Source organism: Anomaloglossus baeobatrachus, assembly GCF_048569485.1.
Source record: "Anomaloglossus baeobatrachus isolate aAnoBae1 chromosome 5 unlocalized genomic scaffold, aAnoBae1.hap1 SUPER_5_unloc_27, whole genome shotgun sequence".
Taxonomy (NCBI): domain Eukaryota; kingdom Metazoa; phylum Chordata; class Amphibia; order Anura; family Aromobatidae; genus Anomaloglossus; species Anomaloglossus baeobatrachus.
The window spans coordinates 1,213,712-1,233,403 of record NW_027441803.1 but is presented as its reverse complement, the minus strand read 5'-3'; the positions used below and the strand labels follow the sequence as shown (position 1 = coordinate 1,233,403).

General features: G+C 45.3%; 2 protein-coding genes across 2 annotated transcripts in view; one reads left to right on the top strand and one right to left on the bottom strand.

Moving 5' to 3' along the window:
- The window catches only part of LOC142259112 (uncharacterized), a 249,944-nt gene that overhangs the window by 197,930 nt on the left and 32,322 nt on the right, over positions 1-19,692 (top strand). The window lies entirely within an intron of this gene.
- Positions 523-8,371, bottom strand: LOC142259113 (uncharacterized). Its single transcript, XM_075331625.1, has 3 exons — positions 8,272-8,371; positions 8,076-8,189; positions 523-3,213 (listed from the first exon to the last, which is right to left on the bottom strand). The coding sequence occupies exons 1-3, from the start codon at positions 8,354-8,356 to the stop codon at positions 1,850-1,852; spliced, it is 1,563 nt and encodes a 520-aa protein (XP_075187740.1). The 5' UTR covers positions 8,357-8,371; the 3' UTR covers positions 523-1,849.

Sequence of the window (19,692 nt, the reverse complement as noted above, 5' to 3'; positions counted from 1 at the left end):
ACAAGATCCACAATGAAGAGATGAAAGGTCGCACTCCAAAGGTCGAATAAAATATTTTTCTTTTTATTCCACGATCACATCAGGGGTACAGGTAGTGAGGGAGGATGAGGGTGTGCCACGTCGGACGACGGCAGCCGTTTCGCAAGTAACCTTGCTTCTACGGGTCCCGTAGAAGCAAGGTTACTTGCGAAACGGCTGCCGTCGTCCGACGTGGCACACCCTCATCCTCCCTCACTACCTGTACCCCTGATGTGATCGTGGAATAAAAAGAAAAATATTTTATTCGACCTTTGGAGTGCGACCTTTTATCTCTTCATTGTGAATATATATTTTCAAGCATTTATTAACAAAACAAAAGCTTTGAAATGCAATTATATACAATGTAATATACTTCAGAGTTCCTATCTCCAATCTGGGGCTGCGCTTTTTAGTAAATAAAGCAGTGGGCAACCTGAGATTAGTGAATTATCTAAATATAATACAGTATAAAAACCTTTCACACATGTTCCTAAAGGCTCTCAAAATACCCAACTTACTTGCAAAGTGGAACCTGAATTTCCATTTTGTGGGATCTCAGTGTGCAGAGCGGAATCACACAAATCTCTGCAGCTGCTCTAAGCACGATACATTGCTCTCTCAACTAATCCAGCGCGGTCATATACTTGTTTAAAGGAAAGGTGTCGCAGTTTTTTATTTTTGTATTAATAATAGTGATTATGAACCGTAGTCTGAGTAGTGCAGTGTGAAGTTCAGAGTTGGACAGTAAGGGGTAGAGTCCAGTTGTGGACAGTGAGGAGTACAGTTGGCACAGTTGAGCGGAGAGCAGAGTGTGACACACAGCGCTGCAAGGGGCCTGGGTCGGAGCCTAGGACCCTCACACAGTCAGGCAGGCAGACGGCAGGGGCCGCCTGCAGGAGACCGGGAACACGACCGGTGGAACCGTAGGGACCGGAACCGGGTTGGAGCCCGCCGGACCCGCACCGGGGAGCCAGCAGTCTACCGGAGCACCAGGAAGGGTACTCAGACCCTGACTAGGCCGTAGGCCACCATATAGTCGAATTTACTGATTGAGGTCTGAACCTCACGGGGTCCTTTCCCAACCAAAGACCTGATTGAAGGCAACAGCCCAACCCGACTGGATAGCAGCCACCGCCAGAGGCCATAAATCCAAGGGCCAGCGCCTGCGGGCAAAGGAGCTCCCACGACATATCCGCCGGGGAGCGGACCACCCGTTCTTAGGCACCGTGGTCCACTTACGTTAGGTGCAGGAGAAAGGGGACCCTGTCACACCGTCCAGTGCTGCAGCCGGCTGTGGGCTGCCCGTTCTACATCTTGTTTGGTTTACCAGAGACCCTGAGTGACTAAATCGTGAGTACCGCAGCACCGCATCACACCACAGCACTGTGCCCCGCACCATATCTCCCCGCAACCGGGCCCAGGGACACACCGCCCCTACCCACGGAGGGGTTAACACCAAAGCTGCGCCCCGACACCGCTCCCGGAAGCCCGCCACCTTCACCGCAGCAGTGGTGCCCAGCATCACCACAATCTATCTATCTATCTTCCTCCTCTAAAACATAGGTGCGTCTTATGGTCATAATAATACGGTAAGTTTAAAAAGAAAATGATGTTTTCCCTGACAAATTCTTACTTGAGCAATTGATTTTAGGATAAAACCCTTTGACTCACAGTATAACATGAATCCTTCTCCCATGTGACTCATCTGACAACAGGACCTGATTAATGATAAAAACATTTACCAAATTCTGAATGCAAGAATGGCTCCTCTACTGTGTGGGTTTTCTCATGGTCAACAAGAATTGTTTTACCAATTAAACATTTCAAATGTTCACAACATGAAAAAGGTTCCTTCCCTGTGCAGCTTCTTCAGATGTTTAACGAGCTCTGATTTCGTAAAATAACATTTTCCACACTCTGAACATAAAAATGGCTTCTCCTCTGTATGATATCTTTGATGACTAACAAGATTTGATTTCCGAGTAAAACAATTCCCACATTCTGAACATGAAAATGGCTTTTCCCCTGTATGATATCTTTGATGACTAACAAGATCTGATTTCTGTATAAAACATTTCCCACACTCTGAACATGAAAATGGCTTCTCCCCTGTGTGAGATCTTTGATGCCTAACAAGAACTGTTTTCTGAATAAAACATTTCCCACATTCCAAGCATGAAAATGGCCTCTCCCCTGTGTGAGATCTTTGATGCAAAACAAGATTTGATTTCCGAATAAAACATTTCCCACATTCCAAGCATGAAAATGGCTTCTCCCCTGTATGAGATCTTTGATGGCTAACAAGAGCTGTTTCCTGAATAAAACATTTCCCACATTCCAAGCATGAAAATGGCCTCTCCCCTGTGTGAGATCTTTGATGCGAAACAAGTTGTGATTTCCGAATAAAACATTTCCCACATTCCAAGCATGAAAATGGCTTCTCCCCTGTGTGAGATCTTTGATGCCTAACAAGTAGTGATTTCCGAATAAAACATTTCCCACATTCCAAGCATGAAAATGGCTTCTCCCCTGTATGAGATCTTTGATGCGAAACAAGAGCAGTTTTTTGAATAAAACATTTCCCACATTCCAAGCATGAAAATGGCTTCTCCCCTGTATGAGATCTTTGATGCCTAACAAGAGCTATTTTCTGAATAAAACATTTCCCACATTCCAAGCATGAAAATGGCTTGTCCCCTGTATGAGATCTTTGATGCAAAACAAGAGCAGTTTTCTGAATAAAACATTTCCCACATTCCAAGCATGAAAACGGCTTGTCCCCTGTATGAGATCTTTGATGCAAAACAAGAGCAGTTTTCTGAATAAAACATTTCCCACATTCCAAGCATGAAAATGGCTTCTCCCCTGTATGAGATCTTTGATGCCTAACAAGAGCTGTTTTCTCAATAAAACATTTCCCACACTCTGAACATGAAAATGGCTTCTCTCCTGTGTGAATTTTCTGATGTCTAACAAAGCTTGATTTCTGAATAAAACATTTCCCACACTCTGAACATGAAAATGGCTTCTCTCCTGTGGAAGTCGTTTCATGTTCCACATCCCCTCTGTAACTTTTATTTTGCTTACAATTCTGTTGGACTTGCTCGTCATATGTATCACGTGTGATATTTTCAACATGTGTTATAAATTCTGAAGATATTAGATTTCCATCTGAACTCCCAATACAGTCATCTGCTAAAAATAAAAAACACAATGTTATTATTTTTTTAATATTATCTTGAAAGTATATTTATTTTTATAAACCATAAACATCAGAAATTAAATTAGGAAAAAATGTATTCTGAATCTGTTGTCCAATTTCGACATCTAAAGGCCGCTTTACACACAACGATATTGCTAGCGATCTCGTTAGCGATGTGACACGCCCAGATCGCTGCTACGATTTGCCGAGATCGCTCATAGGTCGTTTTGTAGCGGTCACACGTACCCATCTCACAAACGACGCAACATCGTTCAGCAATATATTGTTTGACCAAGGAGGTCGTGTGGACACCGTCACACAGCATTCCTCCCAACGATTCCGGCAACGACAGAAGTGTATAATTGTCCATAGCATACACCCTGGCGTGTGATTGGCAGGAGTATGATGGAAACACAGATTAAAACAGACAGGAAACACAGATTAAGACAGATGAGACAAAAAGCAAACTCACAGAAATAAATAGGCAGCAACAAAAAGACAACAAGGGTTAACACCACAACAGTTCACAGTAATAATGCACAACAACCAATCGTAAGTCTGGATCACAACACCTCACCAGACCAGTATAGGTAACCTATAGCTGGCATTAATGGAATAGCCCAGCCAGCATATACAGAAGGGGAGAGAATGATACTGGCTTCCCGTAGCATTTGGTCAAATACACTAACTAGCAACCCAGCAGAGGTTAACTCCTGCTAGCCTGCCTAAATCTGTGGTTTGATGCCTGTGTCTCCCTGCGCTGCTCACAGACATAAGAGACGTTAGCAGGCAAAGTGTAGTTTCCACAGATCCTGACACCGCCTTGACAGTTGAATAACCTGCAAAATCTGTGACATTGATCCACAACAAAAAAATTTTTAAAGGGACAGTATCGCGTTTTTTTATTTTTGTATTAAAAATAGTGATTCTGAAATCAAGTATTTCTAATACAAAATGAAAATCGCAGCTTATTTACTTTTTCTGTTATTCTAATTTTACTGTATGCACTGGGGGCCATGTTGGATTTGCTGTGTGTGTAACGACAGTTACACACTCTTTTATGGCAGCCCCTGTGCCTAGAGAATAGTGGTCGCTATCCGACCCTATGTTTAACGTTACAGTGGGCGTATGCTGTGACCTGGACGCGCCCCCTGGGCTGTCCAGATCACAGCAGAGGGAGGAGTTCAGCGGCATCATCGTGGAGCTCACAGCGTATGCTGTTTGCTCCACTTCACCCCTGTCAACCGCCGGGATGTGTGAGTGCCCCCGTTACCGATGACACCGCCTCCCTCCGCTCTCCCCAGCCCCCGCTACTGCTACCGCTAGTGCCGCCCCTCGCCATTCCCGTCTCCGCTGACACCCCATCCCTTCGCTCTCCCCAGCCACCGCTCTGCTCCCCGCTGCTGTGTATGTGTGTGCCCGTGCCCCACTGCATGCGAGTACCGCCGCTGATGCTGTCTGCACGGCTGTGTATTATCCTCTCCTGTTTGATACTATCTGCTGAGCCGTGTATCTAATCCTCTCTTGGGTGATACACAGCTCAGCAGACAGCATCACCCAGGACAGGATTAGATACACGGCCGTGCACACAGCATCACCCAGGACAGGATTAGATGCACAGCTCAGCAGACAGCATCACCCAGGACAGGATTAGATACACAGCTCAGCAGACAGTATCACCCAGGACAGGATTAGATACACAGCTCATCAGACAGTATCTAATCCTGTCCTGGGTGATGCTGTCTGATGAGCTGTGTATCTAATCCTAGCCTGTGTGATACTGTCTGCTGAGCCGTGTATCTAATCCTAGCCTGTGTGATACTGTCTGCTGAGCTGTGTATCTAATCCTCTCCTGGGTGATACCGTCTGCTGAGCTGTGTATCTAATCCTAGCCTGGGTGATATTGTCTTCTGAGTTGTGTATCTAATCCTATCCTGGGTGATACTGTCTGCTGAGCTGTGTATCTAATCCTAGCCTGGGTGATACCGTCTGCTGAGCTGTGTATCTAATCCTAGCCTGGGTGATACCGTCTGCTGAGCTGTGTATCTAATCCTAGCCTGGGTGATACCGTCTGCTGAGCTGTGTATCTAATCCTAGCCTGTGTGATACTGTCTGCTGAGCTGTGTATCTAATCCTCTCCTGGGTGATACCGTCTGCTTAGCTGTGTATCTAATCCTATCCTGGGTGATACTGTCTGCTGAGCTGTGTATCTAATCCTAGCCTGGGTGATACTGTCTGCTGAGCTGTGTATCTAATCCTAGCCTGGGTGATACTGTCTGCTGAGTTGTGTGTCTAATCCTCTCCTGTGTGATACTGTCTGCAGAGCCGTGTATCTAATCCTGTCCTGTGTGATACTCCTGCTGTCCTTGGTGACACTTTAGACATTTCTGATCACCAACAAAATGGCTGTGCATTGTGTCCCTACATGTCATTCTCTGTTATCCTTTGTAAACACTCAGATTGGGAGGAGGGAGGCATGCCATCACACACAGGAGAGCAGACTCCGCCCACTTTACTACAAGCTGTAATGTGAGCTTTTTCCTACAGTGGGATTTCTGTAGGATTTCAGAAGCTGCTCCCCCTAGTGTTTAACAGTGGAAACAGTGGAAAATATTAAACTTTTTAAATTTTTTTTTACATTTTGCTCAATTAAAAAAAGAAAATAATATTTAAACAAAACATTAAAATAATATTACTTTACATTTTTTCAGGTATTTAATTTTTTTTTTTTCTGACGATACATTCCCTTTAAAGAGATTTTTTTTCCAAGACGAAAATAAAATAAAGACAAATGGTGAAAATTTAACGGGGATGTCCAGGACTGTAACGTTGATGGCCTATTCTTAGGCTTTGTAACGAAAGCATGTAGCAGGGTCTTGCTGTCTGTGCAGATAGACATTTGGGCTCCAATTCATCAAGACCGGCTATGTACACTGAAAATGACATTAGGGACTGGAGTACGATTTCTGGCATAGGGAGCGCCGCAAATTTTACGAATTAGAGAACCGGTGGCATCACACCCTTGTTCTGGCCAAGCTCTGCCCATTTTGACATTTGACACACACACACACACACACACACCAGCCTGTCTCCTCTTCAGCTTGAAACTCCTGCAATTGAGACATTTGGTCACATGACGTGATGTGAATAAGGTCCTTAAACAGTCCTATAATTGGCATATAAACACTAAGGCCACTAGGAAAATGGGAGCCCTCTGAAATTGCCCAGTTTACTCTCCCTTTCCCCTAATGCCAGTCCTGCATGCCAGCCTGTGTCCTGTTCAGTTCATTTAGACTCCTGCAATTAAAAGACCTTTGGTTACATCATGCCACATGACTTTGAAGTCATTCTGACGCCCTGACAAAATCAGGTTGTCACAGAGGACTGCATCCATCTTCCAGGTGCAGGACTCACTCCTCCTTGGCCTTCCAACACAAAACCCCACACACAGGTATCCAACACCAGCCATCAAACCCTAGTCACCCCCCCAAGACAATAGGGACACACCAGTGGGTGGGGCCAGACAGATGGTGACGCCCACCTAGGGGTTCTGAGGTGTCAAGGGAGGGAAACACACAGAACAGTGCTAGACAGTTGAAGTGAGAGGATTGTGAAGTGGTGCTCAGGGGTTGGAGCCCCGGACTACTTAACCTGACTAGGTTAGGTGGCAGACGGCAGAGTTGGGCCACAAGCGATGGAGATCCGGTCGAGGGAGACCTTAAGTGGACCGGGGCAGGGTTGTAGCCCCCCGGTGCCGACAGCGGGAATCCGGTCCGGAGGCTGTGCACAGTCGGGGTCCCTGGACCCTGGAGCGAGGACAGCTTCAAGCACCTTTCTAATTAACAAGCAGGGGACAAGATTCCAAGTCTTGTCCCACCGACAGGCCAGATAGAGCGAGACGGAAGCCCAACAAGGGGGATAGGGCATCTGCAAGTTCCTGTTAAGATCCCACGGGTCAGTTCTCGCGGGCCACAGCTCCCACAGAAAAGACACCGGGAGTGGACTTCCCCGTTTCATGCGGACTAGTCAACACACAAGACACAAACCAAAAGTGCAGGAGGAAGGGCCCCTGTTCTGTCAACCGGTGTGCAGGACCCAAGCACACCCCTCCGGAGGCTACCGGTTATCGTCAGTTGGTTTAGTATCTGGACTCTATGTGACTTTATTCAAACAGTGAGTACACTGGTATCATCCGGTCCAACCCCGCAGACTGTGCCCCATTACTCCATCCCACCAACACCTGGGCCCCGGGACAACACCTCCCCTACCCGTGGAGGGGATAATATCCTGCTGCCCCGCTCCATCAGCACCGAGCACCCCCATACCAAGGCAGCGGCGGTGTCACCAACAATCACTGCAACCCACGGGTGGCGTCACTGACAAACCTCCCCTGTATAATAACTACCCCCTTTTGATTTGCGGGTGACGGACGGCTGCGCCCGGGTCCGGCTGCCACTAGAGCCACATCAACCGCCCGGATCCAAGCGTCTCGAGCGCCCCCCTCCTGCTGAAGGTCAATTCCCCGCCAGCAACATCATCAAAGGTCCTTAAGCAATCAACCTTAGATTACAACTGATGGGGTCCCTAAGAGACTGGGGGTTCTAAGAAATAGCGCAGTTTGACTCCTCTTGACGCTGGCCCTGACTGTAACTAGGTCTTATTTTCAGGGAAACAGGGTATTCATGAACCCTCTGCAGGTCTTTGAGTTGCCATCATAACAACATAGAGAAGGCACTAGAAACAAACAGCAGAAGAAGCAGAAGCAAAGAAAATACAGCTGAAAAACCCAGAGCAGAAAGTCTAAAAATGTAAACACAAAATTAGTGCAAAAAGTACATGAGTAGATATCTCTTACAGGATAGAGCTGGAGGAGACACATCCTGAGGAACATCGGGGTCTTCTTGTTTACAGTCCTGTGGGAGAAGAGGACGGGGACATCTCTCTGGTGTTGTCCTCTTACTGGATAGAACTGGAGGAGACACAGACAGGGACTGAATTCATTCCTTACATACAGATAATTATAGGCGTGTGTATTTAGTCCTGTCTATTACCTGGTGATGTGAGGGGCTGGGGAACCTCCATCATGACGTCCTTGTACAGATCTTTGTGTCCTTCTATATACTCCCACTCCTCCATGGAGAAATAGACGGTGACGTCCTGACACCTTATAGGAACCTGACACATACAATGATACCGTCACCCCCGATCCCTTCATAGCGTTACTGTATAATGTCCCAGCATTCCCAGCAGTGTCACCTCTCCAGTCAGCAGCTCAATCATCTTGTAAGTGGCTTCTAGGATCTTCTGGTCATTGATGTCCTCATGTATCGGGGGGTGAGGTGGAGGCCCCGTGATTGGGCTCAGGGGTCTTCCCCATCCCTCAGACACAGGGGCCTGACAGCGCTCACTAGAGGTCTTCTTCACTACTGTGTAATCCTGGTTATGGAGAGACACAGTAATAAATCTCACTCCAGACATTTCCAGAGTCCTCACCTCTCCAGTTCTGTCCATCTGTTATTCCCATAGATAAGAATGATGTAATGTGACGTCATCAGAATCTCTCACCTCTCCAGTAAGCCGGAAGAGGATCTCTAGGGTGAGGTGTAATATCCTCTCCGCCATCTTGTCCCTATCCATATCCATCCTTGATAGGTCAATCAGGAGAATTTTCTTATATAGAAGATCTCCACTGAGAGGATCCGATATTGTAGGGACCTGAATGGGGAGAAGATGACGATGTGACATCAGAAAGAATCCTGTATAGTAATATAATTACTGGAGACTTTATATCCGATCACTGGCCGCTAAAATAACGCTAACACGTATGGCATGAAGGAGAAGACAAGTCCTGGTCTGGTCCTGAGCACTAATTATAGAGAAGCAGCCAAGAGGCCTATGGTCAGAGGAAAAGCAGGAGAGATCCAGAGCTCAGGGGGAGAATCTGTCCACAGGACAACTATAAGTCATAAACTTTACAAATTTGGTCTTTATAGAATAATGGATATTTTTAAAAGCAAAAGAATAAGAATTGAAAATTTCTTCACAGACGCCTTCATCCAATTTACCTGAGATAGAGCTGTTTTATAAAGTAGCAGGGGCAAAAATGTGACCTGTAGATGTGTTTACCAGCTTTGCACATCCCCCAAGAGACTGGCAGCAGTACTTGCAGTGAAAGGTTTGTCCTGCAAAGTATTCCCTCAGGGGGCTGAATACTAATGCACATCACAATTTTCAGAGTTATATTTCTTAAAATGTTTAAAAATCCGTTTATAATTTCCTTTATACTTAACAAATGTTTGCTACTTTGTGTTGTTATCACATAAAACCCCAATAAAATCCACTTGTTTGTGGCTGTAATGTAAAAAAAACATGGAACCGTTCACCGGGCGTGAATAGTTTTTCAAGGAAAGGTATGTTTACCTTCAACCTAAAAAATGATGACATTTTGTCAGAAATATTTTGGTGCAAACTTGCCGCCATTTAGGAAGACAAGACTTTTTGGACTAAAAAGTCACAAACAAAAGTCATAGGAAAAAAATACAAAGCGTTTCTATTGTGCGCAAAATTCATGATCCACTTGTAACATTCTGAAGAATTTGGAAAAAACACAAAACATAAAATGATACGAGAAGACAAAAAAAGCAGCATAGAAAAAAAACAAAAAAAACAACAAAACCCAACAATTGATCAGTTGGACGTAGGTTTTGTGGTGCGGAGCCCGTTATACCGGCAGACGGGATGTGACCGGAGGCAGAAATATTCAGGGAAGGGAAAGATTTTACACTTTGTAGATAAATCCTCTCTTCCCGGGATGTAACGGCCTCTAATGCCGGGATCACACGGCCGGATAAAGAATCATCACAGCTTCATCCAGAAAACTAGGACAAGTCTTTTCTTATTTGTCATCCGTATACAATCCGGTATTTACAGCCGCTATTAATAATTTACAAGACCATTTACAGCTTCCTACATTACAGAACTGCAATGTACCCATAACACAATGTCTGCTGTATGGTGGAGCTGGTGGGAATCTGATGGTTTGTACAGACACAGACCTGAATGGACGAGTCTCCTCCGATTTACGGAAGGCACTAGAGGATGCTGGGATTATTCTCACACGCAGATTCTGTCAGTGAGAAAGAAAATCCCCATCTGCACTGCCACATCCAATAACAATGGTCTGAGGGCGAGACGTTGTGTTATTTTATGGACAGCACTGAAAATACAGTAGTGTGAACGAGAACTAAAAGGAACCAAAGCTCTTATCTCTCCTAATCCTGCCATCTCCACCGCTCTCATCAGGGTCGGATTGCGGTGTCTGGAGCCCAACAGGGGAATTGACTCTAGGGGCTCACCCTACAGCTAAATATAAACACCCATTAGTGTTATCCCTGTTATAGTGGAGCGCGGACTGTATACATGTGATGCCCTGGCAAAACCAGGAGTCACAGATTAGGCCCCCGCATAACACCATCCCTCACAGGGTTACAACGAAGTCAATTAAACTCCTAGTCACCCCCCCTTAGGGCCAGACAGACACACCAGTGGGCGGGACCAGGCAGTTAGGGCACGCCCACCTAGGGGTCTAGACAGCTCGGGGCGGGAAAAACAGTTAGTTTTAAGCCGGGACACAGAAGGTGTCAGTCAGTGAGGAGTCAAGTGAGCAGTTTAAGTTGACAGGTGCCAGGGTTGGAGCCCTGGTACGTTGGCTAGGTGGCAGACGGTCTCCGTCCGCAGGAGACGTGAAGACGGCAGCCGGAGATCCGAGGTGGACCGGAGAAGGGTTGAAGCCCGCCGGTGTAAACACCAGAGAGACCCGACCCTGAAACCGTGCACAGAGGGGGTACTCGTACCCTGAAGCCAGGACCGGAACTGATGGCATAAATAATTAACCGATTGAGGGCAGGATTACAGGTACTGTCCCAGCCAAAGTCCCAAAATCAGACAACCACCCACAAAAAGGGAAAGGGCCACCGCCAGGGCCATAGAATCCCACGGGTCAGCGTCAGCGGGCATGGCTCCTCAGGTACACAGCCAACCGGGAGCGAACTCCCGTGTTCCACACCGGGAAGTCCAAATCTACGGAAACACAGTGCAGAGGCGAAAGACGGCGACCACCAGCCCGGGTGGGGGACCAGAGTACAACCGGCCGCGGTAGCCGGCCACCGGCACCCTTGGTTTACTAAAATACTCATGTGGTTCAGTGACTGTGAGTAACAAACTGTCCCCTGATACGTTCGGGCGCGCAGCCCCCTGTCATCGCCATACCCTGCACAGAGACACTGGGCCCCGGGGCAACCATCCCTACCCACGCAGGGGTTAACATCCAGCTGCCACTACATCTCCCCCAGGTGCCCCACAACAGCAGCAGTGGTGTCCCACTTCACCACACACCATGGGTGGTGTCATGAACCGAGTACGGCCAAGCCTGTACAACTACGTCCCTCTTTTATTTGGCGTGTCCGCGTGACCCCTGAGTCCGGAGGATCCCTCGAGCCACGTAGCGGGTCCGGATCTGAGCAGCCAGGCTGCTACAGGCGTGGGGGCGCCACATACACAGGCGGATCCTGCACATCTATACTGTGCACCATAACTGGGATGTACAATTACAGCAGTTTGCAGTCATGGGGTCTTTGGTGAAAATAAGTTATCACTGATCTACAGGTTCGGTTGGTGATAACTTATTGATCGGTGGAACCAGACCAGTGGAAACCGCACCGATTGGAAGATTGGGGAACTTTTTTCAGCGGCAGGTGGGGTGTGTGACCGCAGCTCCATTCATCCTCTGTGGGGTGGGATGTGTGACCGCAGCTCCATTCATCATCTGTGGGGTGGGATGTGTGACCGCAGCTCCATTCATCCTCTGTGGGGTGGGGTGTGTGACCGCCCCTCCATTCATCCTCTGTGGGGTGGGATGTGTGACCGCAGCTCCATTCATCCTCTGTGGAGCAGCCAGATAATAACAAGCCCAGCGCTCGCAGCCACTGAGGGAATGAACGGATCAGGGGTCGAGTCGGACACAAGCTCCAGTGTAATGGGGGATAAAAGTTGCACGATCGGAGCAGGTCCCAGCAATCAGACCCCACTGATGAATAAGTTATCACTTATCCTTAGGCCACGTTCAGTGTTTGGTCAGTATCTTACATCAGTATTTGTAGCCAAAACCAGCAGTGGGTAATAAATACAGAAGTGGTGCCCGTATTTCTATTACACTTTTCCTCTGATTTTACTGCTCCTGGTTTTGGCTTAAAAAACTGGGGTAAAAAACGCACTGAATACTCAGTGTGTGCATGTGGCCTTAGTAAAGGTGATTACTTGTTTTCACTGGAGTACCTCTGCATATGTGCTTCAGTGTAATAGTCACAGGACAGGGAGGGGTTAAATGTTTAAGTATTTAATTTCTATTGGAAATAATCTCCCCTTATAGAGAGAAAAAGTGACCTCCATACACAACACAACCAATAATTCCACATACAAGGGAGAAATACCGCGACACTATGACCAGATAACATACTACCAACACATAGTGATCAAAAGCAACCACATACCAGAGAGTAATACTACTACACCATAATTAGACTACATAGTAACCGAATATTACCACATACAAGGGAGAAATACCGCAACACTTTAACCACACCACATACTGACCAAATAATACCGCACATGAGACAAATATCAGTACAACATGACCACCGAACATATTACTACCACACAAGGACATATAATACTACAATAATGATCAGGAATAAAAACTACAACACTAATAACACTAATATTATCATCAGTGCCATAATGCACATGAGCTCTGTATATAGTGTATAGGTAATACAGTGCTCACCAGTAACATTATACACAGGAGCTCTGTAAATAGTGTTAAGTATAGTGTGTGTGTGTGTGTGTGTGTGTGTGTGTGTGTGTTCATGTAATACACTGATTTACCACTGACGTCTCTAGCTGACTTTATTCATCTTCACATTTTCTCTTCATCCGGCGCTGACCGCCATCACTTCTTCCTGCCATGACGCGACTCTGCAGAAGATAACAGTCACCTATAGCCGATCACTCCCAGAGCACATTCCTCACTATTTTCCTAATTTCTACACTACATCAGACTCTTGTTCCCCCCATGGAAGACAGTATCCTCAAAATTAACCTATATGTCACCAGTAATAATGTCCCCTTATGTGATACCAATGTGATATGACTGAAAAAATGTGTGATTAGATAGGAATCATAAAAGATAGGAGTGATCCCAGATATTATTTGACCTATCAATAATTCAGTATCAAAGAGATGTCCTTTGGATGGCCAAATATGATGACCAAAGAATACATGTCACAGGTTTTGAAGCAGTTTTAAGATAAAGGAAGTAACATTTACAGTTCCACTTGCCGGAAACTTGTGGTTAGCTTAAAGACAGGTTTAAGGAAGCTTGCATATGAATTTTACGGCTCATTGCAATATTTCACTAACACTATGGTTAAACTGTGGTCGGACAGTTGTCAACTAGCAGGATGTGCAGGAAATGTGCAGGAAGCAAACGGTGCCCCCAGCAGTTTGTTGTCAAGTTACATGAACATGACTCAGCTGTCACATGCTGGTGACCATTTTAACACAACCTACAATGTTTTCCTATAAAAATACACCAGACTCGCTTAATGTTAGGGAAAAACCTTCCAGGACATTGAAGTGTACGTATGCACTGTTCCTGTGTGCCATGCCAAGATGCCATGTTGATTCCTTATCATTAACTCGAGTTCCCTCCGATGTGAAAGGATTGCTACAACATAACGGTAATGTTGATGCATATTTCTGTTATTGTATAAGTTTCTATGACTATAGTTCTTATGCCTATGTACCATTGACTATATATATTCATGTGCTATTAAAATAAATAGTATCTTGCTATAAAGAATATTAGTATTCGTGCCTGATTAGGATATCAGTGAGCGCTTCGTAAGTACGGGCTTTCAGCCCCCTTTTTAGTAGAATTTAGCAAGACATAAATTGGCGTAGTCGGCAGGATTACTTCTATAAGAAGTAATTAACGAATTTTTGTAATTTAGAAATTAAAAACATATATTTGGCAAATTTCCAGATATATTTTTTCAATCTTTTTGCATAGTGTCAAAATGTTCAGAAAACGTAAGGATAATGTTAAGGAGGTTGTTGTGGAGATCCCGAGCTGGATTGAGGCTCCCTACAATCTTATAGCACATGAATTGGTCAATTGTGGATTGGCAGAACAATGGCAGAATAAGCTCAAGGGTAGTGAAGCTACTGATGTTGTGAATGTACTCAGTGGTGTCCCTGTGAAAGCAGGTGATGTAGTGTCTTTAGCACGGCACAAACAATGGCAGGATAAGCTTACGGGTAGTGAAGCTACTGATGTTGTGAATGTACTGAGTGGTGCCCCTGTGAAAACAGGTGATGTAGTGTCTTTAGCACGGCACAAACAATGGCAGGATAAGCTTAAGGGTAGTGAAGCTACTGATGTTGTGAATGTACTCAGTGGTGTCCCTGTGAAAACAGGTGATGTAGTGTCTTTAGCACGGCACAAACAATGGCAGGATAAGCTTAAGGGTAGTGAAGCTACTGATGTTGTGAATGTATTCGGTAGTGCCCCTGTGAAAGCAGGTGATGTAGTGTCCTTAGGACGGCACATCTGGATTTTGGCAAGTGCATATAGTGTAATGCATGAGCGTGATCTAAAGATGCAGAAGAAAAGTTCCCAGATGGAACAAAAGATGATAGAATTAGGTGGCCTGAAAACAGTTATGGAATGTAATACCAGACTGTTGAAGGATAAATTGGAACATTATCAGAATGTGGCAGAAAAAGCTGCCGTAAAAATTGCTCATATGTGGAGTAAAGGATGGGAGGTCAGTGATGCCAAGGTTCAAGGACCGTCTCAGGTGGTAACATTTCTAGGGATTCAGTGGAACAAGGTGCACAGAGAGATCTTGCCCAATGCCAGACAGAAAATTATTAATTTTCCGGTCCCTAAATCCAAACAGGAGACTCAGTCTTATATTGGATTGTTTGATTTTTGGAGACAACATATCCCTCATTTGGGACAAATGTTGGCTCATTTGTACAAAGTAACGAGGAAAAAATATGAGTTCCACTGGGGAGAGGAACAGCAAAATGTGTTTGAGATTGTCAGGGAAGTGTGGCAAGACATTGAAGGGATTATTCAATCTACCAAGACCACTGTATTTCATGTCGATGCTCATGTCCCTACTAACTCACTTGAACGTTTGTTTAATTCAGAAGCAGATAAAGCAGCAGCCATCAGACAAGTCAGTCCAACAGTTGACAAGGCAAGGTACAGCTGTTTAGGCACACCAGAAAGAGCGACACCTTATTCAGCAGGTTTAGACCTCAGTACATTGGAAACTGTCGTGGTACCCCCAGGTAAGGTAAAAACAATTTCAACAGGATTGGGTTGCCATACACCAAAGGATCATTATGGTCAAATAGCCACTCGTTCTAGCTTAACGTTAAAAGGAGCCATAGTGGTGGGAGGGGTAATAGAGGCAGATCATCAGGGAGAAATCAAGGTACTGATGCTAAATTTGGGAAATAAACCTTTGATATTGATGAAACACCAGAAGGGGGCTCAGATGTTAATAATTCCAATAAACTTGTCTGAAATAAGAGAAGGAACTGACCCGGCAGAATTAACAATACGGGGTACTAAAGGTTTTGGATCCTCTAATATTAAAAATGTAGGAGCAAAAATATGGCTTCAAAACCTCCAAGGACCGCCCTCAGAGACAGAGGTAATAGCGGTCGGAAAAGATCGTACTCTCCTGATAACGAGACCAGGAGTGGAAAAGTGGGAATATGTAGGAGCAAAAATATGGATTCAAAACCTCCAAGGACCGCCCTCAGAGACAGCGGTAATAGCGGTCGGAAAAGATCGTACTTTCCTGATGAGACCAGGAGTGGGGAAGTGGGAATATGTTCCACAAGAAAAATGTTATTTACGAGAATAATAGTGTATCTCTATTTGCAGATGGTGTTGTAAATAAGCGGAATCCATGGTATCGGTTACTGGGAAGAGCTCGATAGTGAGGAGATGGAGAAATTCCTGTGTTTGATGTTTGCCTCTTGGTCGTTGGATGGACAAGTCTACATCAGGGGGAACCTGTGGCGAATGAATTTCTGATGCACCATCACATTTTCAACACACAGATTGCTGGATCTGTACACATTCTTCGCTTACAGCCACCAGTATCCCTTATCTGGATGTCCCGGTATCGATGGAGGAAATCTTAAAGTAGAAAAGTTGTTCTGATCATCTTGCTGATAAAGACACTCGAAGTGTTCGTCTATAGAATACTACAGTACCCATTTCCATAGTGGGATGGATCAATCTTCCATGGTGGCAAGGCAATTTGAATGCAACAGTCACCAATTTGCAATATCTGGCTTTTAAGGGAGGAATTTGGGTACTAAGAAATAAGACTGGACTGACTAACCTGGGATTCATCCCTATGGGGAATATAAAAATAAGTTTTGGGACAGCTATAAATACTGTAGATGCCTTTAAACCCAGCTTAGTGGAAAGGACAATTCATGATATGTTATGGCCTTATGCCAATATGTTCATAAATGGGACTAGTGAAACTTCTAGTAACATATCGGGAAATGTAATGTGTAATGATTCCTTTGAATATCGAGCAAATGCCAAAACACATGATATTCAAGGGAGCTTTTCAGATAATATTGCTTTTAGTTTTAATATACTGTACATAGTAGTGAAACTGATTATATTTGTGATTCAACGTTTATCTAAACAAAGCAAGACAATTTGTGGCAAACAATATTTCTTGGTCATGGTATGGTGTATTCCGAGTGATCTTCTTCTAGTGGAATACTGATGATGGAAAATAATCCCTGGGATCAAGGACCGATTGTGATACCAATGTGATATGACTGAAAGAATGTGTGATTAGATAGGAATCATAAAAGATAGGAGTGATCCCAGATATTATTTGACCTATCAATAATTCAGTATCAAAGAGATGTCCTTTGGATGGCCAAATATGATGACCAAAGAATACATGTCACAGGTTTTGAAGCAGTTTTAAGATAAAGGAAGTAACATTTACAGTTCCACTTGCCGGAAACTTGTGGTTAGCTTAAAGACAGGTTTAAGGAAGCTTGCATATGAAATTTACGGCTCATTGCAATATTTCACTAACACTATGGTTAAACTGTGGTCGGACAGTTGTCAACTGGCAGGATGTGCAGGAAATGTGCAGGAAGCAAACGGTGCCCCCAGCAGTTTGTGGTCAAGTTACATGAACATGACTCAGCTGTCACATGCTGGTGACCATTTTAACACAACCTACAATGTTTTCCTATAAAAATACACCAGACTCGCTTAATGTTAGGGAAAAACCTTCCAGGACATTGAAGTGTACGTATGCACTGTTCCTGTGATGCCATGCCAAGATGCCATGTTGATTCCTTATCATTAACTCGAGTTCCCTCCGATGTGAAAGGATTGCTACAACATAACGGTAATGTTGATGCATATTTCTGTTATTGTATAAGTTTCTATGACTATAGTTCTTATGCCTATGTACCATTGACTATATATATTCATGTGCTATTAAAATAAATAGTATCTTGCTATAAAGAATATTAGTATTCGTGCCTGATTAGGATATCAGTGAGCGCTTCGTAAGTACGGGCTTTCAGCCCCCTTTTTAGTAGAATTTAGCAAAACACCTTATTTGCCCCTACAGTAATTCTGCCCCACATGCCACCATAAACTAATAATGTATGTTTCTCATTCTGGCCCCTTTTATTTAATGTCTGGGGAAACAAGTGGAATCAGAAGGGGATGGTAATTGCTTCCTGCACAAGATATCCCCCCACACTGCTCCTCTCCAAAATAGCCCCACAAAGAGCCCCTTTCCAAAATGTCCCCCAAAAATTTGCTCTTTCTATAATATCTCCCCCATACTAAATTGCTGTATAAATCCCCCCCCACTCCTCATTATACTACGCTGCCTTCCACAATCCTTGATGCCTCATAATGTCCCCCATTGCCCTATAATGTCCCAATTTGCTTCATAATGTCCTCCATTATCCTATAATGTCCCCCACTGCCTTATAATGTCCCACACTGCCCTATAATGTCCCCCACTGTCCTATAATGTCCCCCACTGCCCTATTATGTCCCCCACTGCCCTATTATGTCCCCCATTGCCCTATAATGTCCCAATTTCTTTCATAACATCCCCCACTGACCTATAATCCGCCAATTTGCTTCATAATGTCCTCCATTACCCTATAATGTCCCCCACTGCCCTATAATGTCCCCCACTGCCCTATAATGTCCCCCACTGCCCTATTATGTCCCCCACTGACCCATAATATGATCCATAAAGTCCCCAACCGCTTCTTTATGCCCCTTGTAAAATAACACCGTCCCTCCCCCACCCACAGCCCCTCATGTAAAATTATTGTACATCTTCGGCTCCTCTGGAGCGCTTACCTGTGCCTGCACGTCCTCCTGTTCATCCCTGTAGCTGCGGCCCCAGTGATGATGATGTCGGTGCAGGACTGAGGCGCGCTCCTCTGCCTCAGTCCTGTCGCATCCTCCTCCTCTGGTGATGACGTCCCGTTGCGGTGCGGGCTGTGCAGCGCTGCTCTGCCTCCTGTCACTTGCCGCACTGTACAAATGTACGCGTGCCTGAAAGACGCGCATACATTTGAATACCGGCGCAGTCTCCAGGCCTGCACACCTCATCGGTGCAGGCCTGGGGACACCCGCAGTGCACCGCTAGGACCTTTGGTGAGTCACATTACACATGTGATGTCACTAAAAGTCATGCAACTGCAGAAACGTTAGTGATCGTACAGAATGTGTACGATCACTGAAGTTAATGATTGAAAGGCTGGGGGCCCCTTAGAGCGTGGGGGCCCTGGATGAGCTAATGAGTCTGCCCACCAATAAACGCCGGCTCTGAGACACAGGCGGCCCCGCGGCCCTGTACAGCGATTCCCCACTACCCTGGTGGGCCAGACCAACCCTGGCTCTCATTACAAAAGTATAAACCATATAATACTGGCGGATAAAACAAGACTGAGCACAAGACCTTCACAGCCGTCTACACATCATAGGGGGATTTCATGGCACCTTCTCTCCATCTACCTGATGATCCTGAGGAACATCGGGATCTTCTTGTTTACAGTCCTGTGGGAGAAGAGGACGGGGACATCTCTCTGGTGTTGTCCTCTTACTGGATAGAACTGGAGGAGACACATACAGGGACTGAATTCATTCCTTACATACAGATAATTATAGGCCGTGTGTATTTAGTCCTGTCTATTACCTGGTGATGTGAGGGGCTGGGGAACCTCCATCATGACGTCCTTGTACAGATCTTTGTGTCCTTCTAAATACTCCCACTCCTCCATGGAGAAATAGACGGTGACGTCCTGAC